The 12,900-nt window shown below is 35.4% G+C and overlaps 1 protein-coding gene across 4 annotated transcripts in view; it reads right to left on the bottom strand.

Annotated features, from left to right (window-relative positions):
* The window catches only part of LOC18436980 (Pseudouridine synthase family protein), a 48,561-nt gene extending 43,096 nt beyond the window's left edge, over positions 1-5,465 (bottom strand). For 2 of the 4 annotated variants that reach the window (XR_016046445.1, XM_011626144.3), the window contains exons 1-5: positions 4,918-5,420; positions 1,557-1,631; positions 1,279-1,416; positions 1,151-1,198; positions 981-1,061 (exon numbers count right to left, since the gene is read on the bottom strand). Coding sequence is in view for 2 of the 4 variants with exons in the window: in XM_011626144.3 (XP_011624446.2) it covers positions 981-1,061; positions 1,151-1,198; positions 1,279-1,416; positions 1,557-1,631; positions 4,918-5,220 (645 nt within the window). In the remaining 2 variants the exon portion in view is untranslated. Of the gene's footprint in view, positions 1-980; positions 1,062-1,150; positions 1,199-1,278; positions 1,417-1,556; positions 1,632-4,917 lie in introns of all 4 variants that reach the window. The other 2 variants (XR_002281413.2, XM_020668954.2) reach the window with 2 other exon arrangements.
* Positions 5,466-12,900: the final 7,435 nt, after the last annotated feature.

Genomic DNA, 12,900 nt, shown 5'->3' on the forward strand with positions numbered 1-12,900 from the left:
CAGTATATGGAAGAGGAGATGAAAAAGAAGTTGACTACAAATGGGTTGCAATTTTCAGAATATAGAGTTCTAAATTTGACCATAAAAAACTTGTGAATTTATGTATCATCATGTTATGGAGAATTGGGGCCATGTTATGTGTAGCATATGCACAAAGTACTACATTAAAATTGTGGTGTGAAGCGTTATGAGTAAAACTTTGTCATTGACAGTTGACACTATCTAGGATTTCTTGCTTAATGCTATGTAATACTTATATAATTCGTGGCATCATGGATTCAAATTTTGTTCATTTGTGATTTGGTAATTTTCTTGTCGTTGCTAAAAATTCTCACATTTTAGAAATTTTCTCACTTCTTAGAAATTTTCTCACTTTCATTTTTTCTGTTTTTCCAATTATTCTTAATATTTGATTTGTTAGATCGGTGAAGAATCTTCAACATCCAACCTCATGCGTAATTGTGAAATAAACGATCCTTCTAAAGCATTTCATGAAGCAGTTCATGGTTGACCTCACACTCATTTCATCTTCTTCCCCATCAATACACACAGTCCACTTTCTTTTGACAATGGAATCTTAATTCCCCTAATGTAGATAACCCATAGTTTCCAACCCTATATCACCTATAGTCCTGAAGCAAATCCATGAAGAAAATTACAAAGTGGTTCCTACTCATTCTCTTTCCAGGTATGGCATCATTTCACATGGATTTAATTGCAGAATCTAATAAATAATTGATAAATTTCACCATTTCTTTATCCAAGATAAAAGTTTTCAATCCTCAAGTCTTACTACTGGAAGATCCCATAAGAACCAACATGATTGTTTCAAGTAAGTATTAGCAACAATTAGCACATATCATTTCAAAGACAATACACTGACAATATCGAAAGATTATCCACACAAACAATTTGGACCCTTTCAATGAAGAATAGAACAGATATAGAGTACTGTAGATTTGCTAATTACTTTAGCTTACCAATCGCGGGACTTCTGAATAATCATATTTCAATGATGATGCAACCAAAACATCCAAACTTAACTTGACACCAGTGCCACCCTATGTCAAAAGGAGCACTATTCAGAAACAAGACAACCCGTGATAACTTATTGACTATTACAAACAACTAAAAAATATGGAAATATTACCTGAACAGGCAGGCCAGGAGGCTTATTCACTACCACAATGGCTGCATCCTAAGTTTCCATTAATTAGTATGCAGGGATCATGAGTGAAGAATGGATACAAATAAAGAAACAAAATCTATGTTCAGAACCTTATACACTTCAAGACTGCGGATGTACTCCATCTCTTCTTTGTTGCAGATATAGTCATCCTCTACTTCAACAGCAGGATTCACAGTGATAGGAAGAAAGATTCTATCCCCTGAATTTAATGTATCTTTTGCAAAAACCTTCCAAGTAATAATTAAATAAGTTAAGAGACACAATGATACCAGGACACTATAACTAAAAAAATAGTAAAACAAGATTAATTAGTGATCAAGAAAAATATATAGACAGAATAAGACGGATTCGTAATGGACAATCATACCCTTTTAATTTGCTGATATTGAGCTTGCTTATGTAAACAAGAAGCAATAGCAGGGTTCAGAGATTCTTTACGAACCTATCATGGAGTAAAATGCATCAAATCAGACAAGATATTACAAGAAGCATCTCAAAATTTCAAGCACACTTTAACTATTGTATGCACAAAAGCAGCTGGAAAAGGCATATTTCACAGTAAAAGTGGCAACCATTGAAGGTGAAGAGAACTTCTAATAGGTTTTTTTAATGCTTGCTTTGTTCTCAACACTCAAATGCATTTGAGAACATCACTTTAAACAATCTGCAAAATCAGGTCCTGCTTATATAAAGAAATCCTTAAGCATATATGGAAATGTACATCCTGTCATCGCAATCAACATGTAATATGTAATAATCACAAAAAGTGATCCAAAATCAAAAGGTAAAAGTAAAACTCTTGCTCAAAGAGCAAAGAGTTGAATGACAGTTTAGGCAGGGGAAACTTGCAAACTATAAATCTGACATGGGCCACAAGGATCGTGAGAGTCTTATATAAGGGGAAACATGCTGCAGAGTGTAGCAACCACCTGTTGGGAAAGGAATGGCAGGCGAGGATGCTATTAGTGGGGATGGACATGCTAGAACCAAGTAGAGTTGTGTAAAAAAAAAGTTTCATAAATCCCCAATGATTAGTCCCTTTTACATGGGTTCATAGTCAAATTGCCCAAAATAGCCCTCATAAGCATTCCAAAAATATAATATAAACAAATAACAAAATTAGTCCCCCTCCTACATATATGCAGGACATACACGAACTTCAATAGTCTTCCCACAAACTAGAGCACCACTAGATACAGATATATCATCATCATCAGAGTATTTTCCCAACTATATAGGGGCTACATGCATCTTGATCCGCCATTCTAGTAAAAGTTTTGGCAAAGTGTTACATTGGCTGCCTACCTAACACAACCCATCTCCTTTAACCGAGCTTGGGATGGGTTAAGGGAAAGTTTAAGGTCATCAGCCTTCTTAGACCACCACTAGATACAAATATACAAAACTTAAAATAGTTTTCCCACAAACTGGAGCACCACTAGATACAATTATACGTTCCAGCATCTTGCATAATGAACTTGAATACATTAGACCAAGTATCAACATGTACAATATTGATAGCATATACTTTAATGACAATTTTACATAGAGAGATAGATGACAATTTAAAGCATCCAAAGTGATGGACCTATATAGTAAATATGTAAGCCAAAAGATATTCTACTAATGTCCATTTACTCCCTTCAGTAAAACCCCACTTAGAATTAATTTTAGAATAATTTTTGGGGATACAACCTCTTCAACCCATAGATTAACTTCAATAAAAAAATACCTAATTGTACCCTTTATGCACTTGAAAAAACTAATGTCTCAAGATTAATAGAGACCATCCAATTTTTAGATGGTGAGACCTAAGTGTTTGAAAACTCAAATTTCATTTTTTTTTTTTTTGAAGAATAATAATCTAGTAATTCTTAAGTGGTTCCCAAAATTTCAGATTGACAAAATCCTCACATGTAGGTCTTCTGACCGAGGGGGTAGAAGCAAACTATACTCCTGAGGGAGCTATATGAAAGACTCCCATTGATGTTCTCCCCACTATTTGACACTTACCCTCTTATGGCCAGCAAGAATACAAAGGTATATGTAAGCATTAATAGAGAGATTTGGAAGAGCACGAATGACTTCAAAAGAATGAAATATCCATTAACAAACAGGGTTTCGTTGTGACAATGCAAGGAATACCACAGCAGCTTAGCAGCTCCATTGAACATCAAATCCTCGACTCAAATGAGAAATGTTCAACTACCTGTACAGTTCCTTAGCTATAGATAAGAAAGAACAAGAGGGACAATTGGGAGAGAAGAGATGCAAGGAAACCTAACAACACAAGGACAAGGTACGATACTTTTGATCAAATACAACTTTGAAAAGAAACAGGAGGCAATGGCCACAATCCCCATAGACATCTCCATAATCTCTGTTATGTTGAAATGATTCTCAGAAGTGAAGACAGTGCAGGAATGTTAATATGCATTTTAGGCATGTGTCAATGTTACATTCTGTAAACTGATGCAGCAGCCTTGAGTTCCAATATACATCAGTTACTTCCTTGGAGAGCGAACCTAATATGATAAGGCTCCTAATCATGAACTTTGGGGGAATTTAAAAAAAAAAAATTGCATTTCTTTGTCACTACATTGGTATAATCCAAAATATGGTGCGATCTACTTGTTTGAGGCAATAGCTTATGCAATTCATTATAGGCTGGTAGGGCAGCCCCTACCCTGGGCAACCTGTGATGACCTTTAATGACATTCTGGAATCTGGAAATAGGCTCCTCTAGACCTCTCTCATTTCAGAATGTTTTCATGGAAGCTAATGAGGCTCTAGTAAAACGTGGTGCATCCTATGATGCTCTTCTAGTAATGCCTGATTTTATGGATCATCAAGATGTAGCTTTGAGAAATCCTTGACGCAAATGTGCCGAGCCTCTTGAACACATCCATTTTTAACAAAATTTACAGTGTATTTACCAAGAATACCATACATGCATATATATGGGACTAAAACTTCATCCGTGTCCAACTCTAATGCAATGTTAGACCAGAAAGTTTGCCACCATAAAAAGAACAAAGAATCCATTTAATGAGTTTTTCCCTTTGGAATTAGCATGGTATATATTCCCCAATGGAATCAGTAATATGCCCCAGATAAGAATACATCTATCAGGGACAAAGAAAATATAAAACCCTGCAACACTTCACCTTAATTTGAAAACAATGCCCGCTTGGATGTCGACAGTGCAAGATAACCATATACAATATGAAGAAAGATATTACTCTCATTTTACCTCTCAAACAAGATTAATAGAATGCTAGACCATACAGTATGCATTAGCTCTTAAATTTATAGTCAGTACTTCTGTTCATTTAAGGAATTGAAAAGTTGTTTTTAGCTCAATAAGTTTCAACAACAATGATCCTAACAGAACCAAACTTGCTCTTCATCTTGGTGCTCACAAACTTAATCGCTCATTAAGTTGGGTCCCGCACCAGGTATATTTAAACTGTGTAAAATCCTGAGTATCATTTTTTTCAGCTGCGTTATACATAAGAAGAATGACACAACGAAAACCATTTATTATCTTATAGACTCACTCCGATCACCACACCATCTCCTCATTTGGGCCAGCGTTAGAGCTCACAAGCCACCATAACTAATTATTATTCCATACTCAAAATAAATTTGAATTTAAATGACTGAGATGAGTTCCATTGAAACTATTTTGTGAGGCACTGCGCAAGATTTATCAGAGAGAGAGAGACCTGTCGCAGTCGAAAGAGCTTTTGGATGAGGGATCTCGGCACTTGTGGACAACAACGAAGGACCCATTTGAGAGCTGTGGTGGAGGGGGCTTTCGCAGTCTTTGCAGTCGAGATAGAAGGCGAAAGAGAAGCGCCAGGAAAAGAAGGTAAAGTAAACCATTTGCATTGGCGCCTCACCTCCTTGTCTTCCTCCAAAGAAGCAGTGGTGGAAAGAGAGGCGGATAGCGTGAAATGGGTTAGAGAGAGAAGCAGCCTGTGCGACTTTGCCCTGTAGCAACTGATCATTAAAACGCCTCTATTCATTGAAGCAAGTATCCCTTCGCCTGAACTCGTGTTTAAAAGTATGAGATAACCAAAAGCGAATTTGAGACAAAAACGTCCCCTCCCAGCGAAACAAGATCCGAGGTTCCTTTCATAAAACAAACGCTATGACCCGGGGGAGTATATACGTCCATCGAGTGATTTAAAAGTGGCGGAGTCCGCACTCGCTCCTGCTTGTAGATACGGGAATCGGTCACTTGTGTTGATTTTATAGAAAACCCGACGCCAGAGTCTACAGTAAACCGCTCGAGTGAATATGTATAATCAGTAAATGATTCACCGGTGAGTCTCTAGCCCGAGTCAATATACATAATCGGTAGATGAGATCATCGGTATTTTTATGATGTCATAAATCTACATTTGTTTTCAATTTTTTTGTGCAAAGGTATCGATATTTTGTTTTCTATCATCAAAATAAGGGGTCTCTATCATGGTGACATATTTTTTTACAATACATTTGTTTTCAATTTTTTTTACAAGGGTAATTGGGATGTTTTTTTTTCTATCATCAAAATAAGGGAACTCTTTTAAGGTGACATATTTTTTTGCCAGGGTAATTAGGATATGTTTTTTCAAAATAAGAGGACTATGTCATGGCGAGTTGAAATCACCACACTAACCATCACGAGACCCCATGTTGCATTCATTCATGACCAATATGCTAGTGAAATGTCTTTGAAGCTTTCGATGGGGGACAATTCCCACTGTAGCAGCTTGATAACAGAGTTTGTAACCATTAACGTGCACTTGAGCAAACCATAGCATGCAATTAAACTATACGTTTAATTAAACCATTAGTTCTTATGGAATTTAGTTTATTACAAAAAATATTTATTAAATTAATAAAACAAGTCTTTTAATCATTATGTTTATTATTAAAAATATTTATTTAATAGATTGAGCCTTTTATAATAAATTACATTTATTATTAAAAATATACATACAAGAGCCATCTTGTTTTTTGAATCACGTTTAATAAATATTATAATTAATAATTATACTAATTACATTGATAACCAAAAGATTATTTATTAATATATTTGTATTATAACTTATATACTTTAGTATCTTTTGTTATAGTTGTAACTTAGATTTTAAAATTAGATACTATTACAAGACAAATTTCAAATTTATTCTTATTTGAATAGTAAAATTATTATAAAGTATAAACCAATAATTTCAATTTCAATGTATAATATTATTGTTAATTAGGTTGTGATAATTGTGAATGAGTAAAGATAATTAATAAATGTTTGATCTTATACTAATTTCACTTTATATAGGATAATATTATTTTTAATCTTATAAAAAAATGAAAGTTTTTAATGTAGTACCCCTATTTCTTATTGGATTCCTAAAAAACAACATTTAATAATGATTTTTAATCATTTTTTTGGATTTTTTTTTAGGCCAAATCCGGCCGATTCTGCCAATTCCCGATCTGAAATGTCGATTCACCAATCCGGATGGGTTTTTGGGGTACCCAATCCGGGGCACCAATCCATATTTTAAACCATTGTGTCCATCTACCCTCTCCCTAGTAGCCAAACAGTGGGACAAATCATCCACTCCTACTCCGAATCGACTGAATTAATTCGTTAATGTCTTGAACATTGATTGGCAACCTTGGCCTCCTCAAAAATTGTATCAGTTCGAAAGATCGGCGATTTAGATCAGCAGGATTTAAAACAACATATTTACAAAAGAAAAACTAAAAATGTCTAAAAATAGTGCTTTTTTTTTTTTCTAAAATTAAGAGCAGTGTTCGCAAAATCGAACCGGAACGGTTAACCAGTTTTGGGCCTGGGAGTGGTTTGAACCGGAACTGGACTAACCGGGGCTGTTAACCGGACTAATCGGTCAAGTAGATTATTTAAAAACAAAAAGGGTAAAAAAACATCCAAAAAAATTTAAAAATAGAAAAACTCATATTAAGTGTATACTATTATATTACATACATTTATCTTATAAAAAAAATTGAAACAACTTTTATATAATTTAATATTTGAATACTATGAAATATGCAACACAATTTATAATTTCACATTTATTCAATTAATGAAATTACAAAGTCTAACTAACAATGGCTAGTAGTAATGAGAGTAGTGAGGGGGATCATGGTACTGTTGTGTGTCACTATCAGGGTTTACAGGGCGAAAAATCTGAGTAAGGCTTGGAGGAGTCTGTAATGCCGCAGTTGTGCCCCCTCGCCAATCAGGAACATTTCCCGTGGTACCCCCTTGGCCAAAGTCTCATAGACTTGTCCAACCTTCATACTCTCCCCCACCTTGTTCTGTGTTACCCCTACCCTGTTTTGTGTTATGGCCCTCAACAGCTTCAATATTATTATCATCATGAATAACGAGGTTATGGTGACTGCTACAGCTTCGTCTCTCCCTTGTCGAGTAACTTTTCAGGCCTCGAAGCCGCGACTTCCTCACGAGCCAATCTCATTAAATCTTCATGTTCATTAGACACCGCATGATGTTGCGCCCCTTTACATTCCTGGATGACTGGTTCTCGCCAGTTGTTTTCCATTGTCTCATCTGTCTCTTCATCATCATGTGCCTCATTTTCATCCTGTGTAGAATCGTCATCCATGTCCATTGTCATGTCTCCTTCATTAGATGCTGCAACATCCACATTATCATCCACATCGACAACTGCCCCACTAAGAAAATCTTAATCTAGTAGTGGGGTCCTTAGTGATACCCACTCATCGGCGAGGTCCCTCCAAAAGATGTAATCAAAGTTGATCAGCATGTAGTCTGTGGGGATCCTCCTTATATGTCTCTCTCTCAATTTCAAATTGTAATGAGTGTACACCAAGTTGTGCAGCGTCTGAGTCTTTAACCTATTTCGCCTTGGGGCGTGTATCCACTGAAATGTACTCCAGTTTCTCTCACAGCCCGAGGCAGCACATGTTTGACTCAAAATTCTAACTGCAATATTTTGCAATTGCTTTGTTCGAATTCCGTGTATCGTCCACCACTGTGCTAACACAGATAAATATAGAAATACTTAATAATAGAAATTAAATTTATTTTAAAAAAAACCACAAATAATATTGTACTAAAAAATTGCAAGTTTTAACTTAAAACTAACCTAGGTGCAATTTTCCAGCTGCTTTTTTGGTATTGTTGTATGAAAATTCCCCATTTTTTACCATGTACATGATAAGCTAGAAATAACAACATGCGTATACAATAAATTAGTACTACATAGAAATGTAATTCATTATTCTAAATTGAAATTTTATTACATACATGTTTTGAGTAAGGTGTACCTGCTGCATACATTCCATCTAAGTTTCAATATTAGGATCAAGCCTATAGATGCAGTTTCTTACCCCCTCCATGATATCTGCATCATCTAAAATGACATTGGAGTACACATTTTGTTGATTAAAAAAGAACCTTGCACATGGTTTATTATATTATTAACTACGGTAACTTTACTCGGAGTTGAAAAAGAATCATGAATTGCGGTAATGAATCATAAATTACCTGTTGCATGGATATCCCGGTGCAGTTGGTCTCTGCACCTACGATCAACGATCTCCAATATCTCTTCAGTCCATATGTTATTCTCTAATATAGCTTCCCTTACGCATCTCATTGCATCAAACAAAAACCCCATTGCGGGTTTATCATCAGAGTCACTTAACCTTAACACTCGTACTAGAGGTTCAGTTACAGAAACAACATTATTACATTGAGCCCAGAACCTCCGATCGAGAAGGGTGGTCTCAACCTGCCTTCCAAGTTGACTCATTGCTGCCCTATCAGTCTGCCATTCATTAGAGCGTATCATTGACCTCAATCCTACCTTGTTGACCAACAACGATTGTATCGTAAGGAACGTTGTAGCGAACCTAGTAGTGGACTCCTTGACAATCTCTCGCATGCAATGCTCCCTCATCAAAGCATGGAGGAACGTGTAATTATATAAAAACCTTGTAATCAACTTGCTCTTCAAAACATACATTTTAACCCTCCTCAACTTCCCTATTTCCTTGAGCATCAAATTAATACAATGGGCAGCACAAGGAGTCCAATAAAGATTGAGTGTTCTCTCCATTAGCAACAAGTCTGCTTTTCTGTAGTTCGCAGCATTATTAGTCACTACTTTGAACACATTTTTAGGCCCAACCTCATCTATAATTTTGTCCAGGTGTGTACATATCAGTCTCCCAGTATGTCTCTTTCTTGATAAATCAATGCTAAAGTGGTAAACAATGCCCCTAAGGCAACCTATTAAAAAGTTGACAAGATACCTATGGGACTTGTCCTTCCAACCGTCAGTTATGATGGTCACTCATGTACTTTGCCAACAGACTTTGAATTGTGCAATATGCTTATCGACATCATGAACAACAGCTTCTAAACATGACCTTACAAGCTCCTTCGCAGTTGGACCTCTAACACCTGACCCTACCTCAACTATAAAAGTTATCATCTGTGGATAGAAGTCTGAGTTCGCAGAATTAAATGGTAGTGCAATAGCATACCAGAACATGCTAATCATCTTTTTCACCGTTTCTATTAATACACTTGCTGACGGAAATTTTTTTTTTTTTTATGATATTGTGGCCTGTGGGGATCAAGTCCAGAGGGTTCGTGGGTCATTGTTGGCACATCTATGGGTTCATGTCGTTGAGTAGTAGATGGGCGACTATAAGAGGGCGGGCGATTAGAGAAACTACATCTCAATCTACTAGATGTGGATCTAAGCAATGAAGGCCCACATCCTCCCCTACCTGGTACTACACGTTCCTGAAGTTGACGGCTACTGGATGCACCATCCCTTCTCCCATACATCTATTGAATTTCTATTTATCTATAATTGTGCTCTTGGAGACTAACAATCTTAGCTCGTTCCATTTGTGCCTTAAATTCTACTTCTTGGTCATCTTCCTCATCTAGTGGACTTTCGTGCCCCCTCCCTATGTCCTCTGCATCCCTTTCTCTCTGCACCTTTTTTCTTTTTCCTTTTGTAATTAATTTTAATATTTGTTGTTTTACTTCTACTGGCACTTCTTTACAACCGGTGACATTACCCTTTACCTAAGCAAGATGTTCTCTTAGACGATAAATACCACCACTCATTTCCTTGCCACAAAAATTACATCGAACTCTTCCTTTGTCATTTACTTTTGTGCCATACGTCACATCTCCCCTCCTCATCTTATTATTTTCTTGTAAATTGTCCTGAACATAAAAGTTTATTAGAAAATATTTATTTGGAATATCACTCTACCAAGGGACCTTGTAAGCATGGTGATATCACAACAAAGATTAATTTACATGTATATAAATCAAGAAAAAAACAGAAAGTGCTTACACATTTGCGCACTAAAAAATAATGACTGCATTCCCAACATTATATGATAAAGACTAGTATTGATGCTCGCCAAAGTAACTCGAGGCCAAAAAAAAAGTGCCATTAATGTTTAGTACTAGGACAACAAGGAAACTTTGGTCATCTTAAAAAATTTACTGTGAAAAAAATCACAAAAGATTAACAGTGAGAAATGACCATCAAAACTATGCTACCAAAGCATTATAAATGGGTTCAAACATTGAGACCGATTTTTAGAAGTATGTGATTGAACTGAATGATCGAGGTGTTGATTATTAGAATCATTGTACCTTTATTAATTTTGTGAAGAGAACTAACACAAATTTCAGTGTCAAATTGGGCGGTCCAGAGTGTGCCTTTGACTAGGTTCAAAATTTTAAAAAGTAAAAACAATTACTAAAAATGATTGTGACATCTTTGTGCGGTGGGGTGAATATTCTGGACTTTGTATTTATTTTTTTCGTGTTTTTAAAAGGTTGTTCACCAAGTCTTGATTGATAAAGTCAATTTCTTTCAATTCAAAAGGCAGGTCAGGAGAAGGATCATATGAACAAGCCTAACTCCATTTCTCTTACTCTCAACTCCAAGATTTCCTCCTCTTTGTTTTTTCTAAATCTTCCAAATTTATGTTGCTGCCTTTGCATTATTTCAACTCTCACGTGACGTTGCTAGCTTTTCTATTCCCTTCAAACAACTCGTTCTCTCATGATAAAGATGTGCATTGGAGAGCAAAACTCCTCAGGCATTTCTGCAGTTACAAATAATGTTGCAGTTACAATCCACCAAGGTTCTAGGCCTTTTTAGTAGACTTTTATGGTGAAAAAAGATTCTTACTACCAATGGACCACGCCATAGATAACTATGTAAAAGATGGAAAATAGTTGTATTGAGGTCAACATATTGAGACTTCCCTCAGTCTGTGATTCTCAACTTATCATAAGCAGTCTAGCACAAGGTTACCGAATAGAAAAACAAAAACACTTAGCAGTCTATGATTCTGCAACTGTGATGGCAATGCCTTTGTATAGTAGTTGGTAATAGGTTCCTTTCATGAAAACTCCAAGAAAAAATTAAAATTAAAATTATATGCGGACAACATAATCCATCAATTGAATATGATTTTTTTCTCAGAAGATCAGCAAATACATATACTGACAGCATAATATGATGCCATCAAACAACAAGAATAGAAGAACATTTTCATCAATAATACACAAAAAACCATCAAATGCAATCACAAGCTCTAGAACCAGGTAAACACTATTGATTCAATTAAAAAAAAAAGATTCACGAAACTCATAACTTATATCTCAGATAAAACAAAGAAAATTAAGAAAAAAAAGGCTAAATAATCCTAAAAAAAGGCTGAATAATCCTAAAACAAAGAAAAATTAAGAAAAAAACTCTCACAAAATATGCATTTCTTCAATTTTTATTCAAGAAACCCTAAATTCCTAAAATCGAGCTCCAAATCTTTTTTTTTGTTCTCAAATCCGTTCTTTTATTGAATACAATAAATAATATCAGTCAAATATTGTCTGAATAATCCTAAAAAGGCTGCAAAAATGGTGGATCATGGGTTCTGCTTAAATAACGGGCTCTACTGCAAATAACGACCATTATTTTCATTGTACCGTTATATCACCATATCGCCTGTTATAGCGCCGAACTGGACCGGTTATTAAAAAACCAGTCGGTTTTGGTTAAAAATCGCCGGTTCGATAGGTTTTTGAGCATATTTTTTTCTGGAGTATGTATTTTGCAACTTGTACCGTAAAATCGGCCAAAATTAATACAATTTATTAATAACATATAATAACAATTTATTAATAACATAATTAAAACTTAACTATATGTACTTTTATTTTGTAAATTATACAAAAATAAATAAATATTATTAATCTAAAAATGAAAATGAAAATTTTATTTCATAGACTATTTTTTTTTGTAGACAAACTTGCTTGTGTATAAGCAAAAGAGAGAGAGAGAGAGAGAGAGAGAGAGAGAGAGAGAGAGAGGGAGAGAGATCTTACTGGAAATGTAGAAGCAAGAGAGAGTTAATGAAAACGTAGACATATAAATGTCTAAATTTGGAGATATCCCATATCGGAAGATTGTGGGAGAAAATCCCACCGTAAAAGGTGTTAACCCCACATCACAAATAAAAAGTTGTTTATCATGAGGTAAGCATGATGATAGGTGTAAAAACCAATTACTCATAAGGTAAGCATGATGATAGGGCCTTAGCAGTAGTATTGTCGAGCCCCATGATGAGGTATTTGACTAAATTCTCTCCAAAGG

This window comes from Amborella trichopoda, chromosome 12 (genome assembly GCF_054954075.1).
Source record: "Amborella trichopoda isolate Santa Cruz 75 chromosome 12, AtrichopodaSantaCruz75HAP2 v2.0, whole genome shotgun sequence".
NCBI lineage: Eukaryota > Viridiplantae > Streptophyta > Magnoliopsida > Amborellales > Amborellaceae > Amborella > Amborella trichopoda.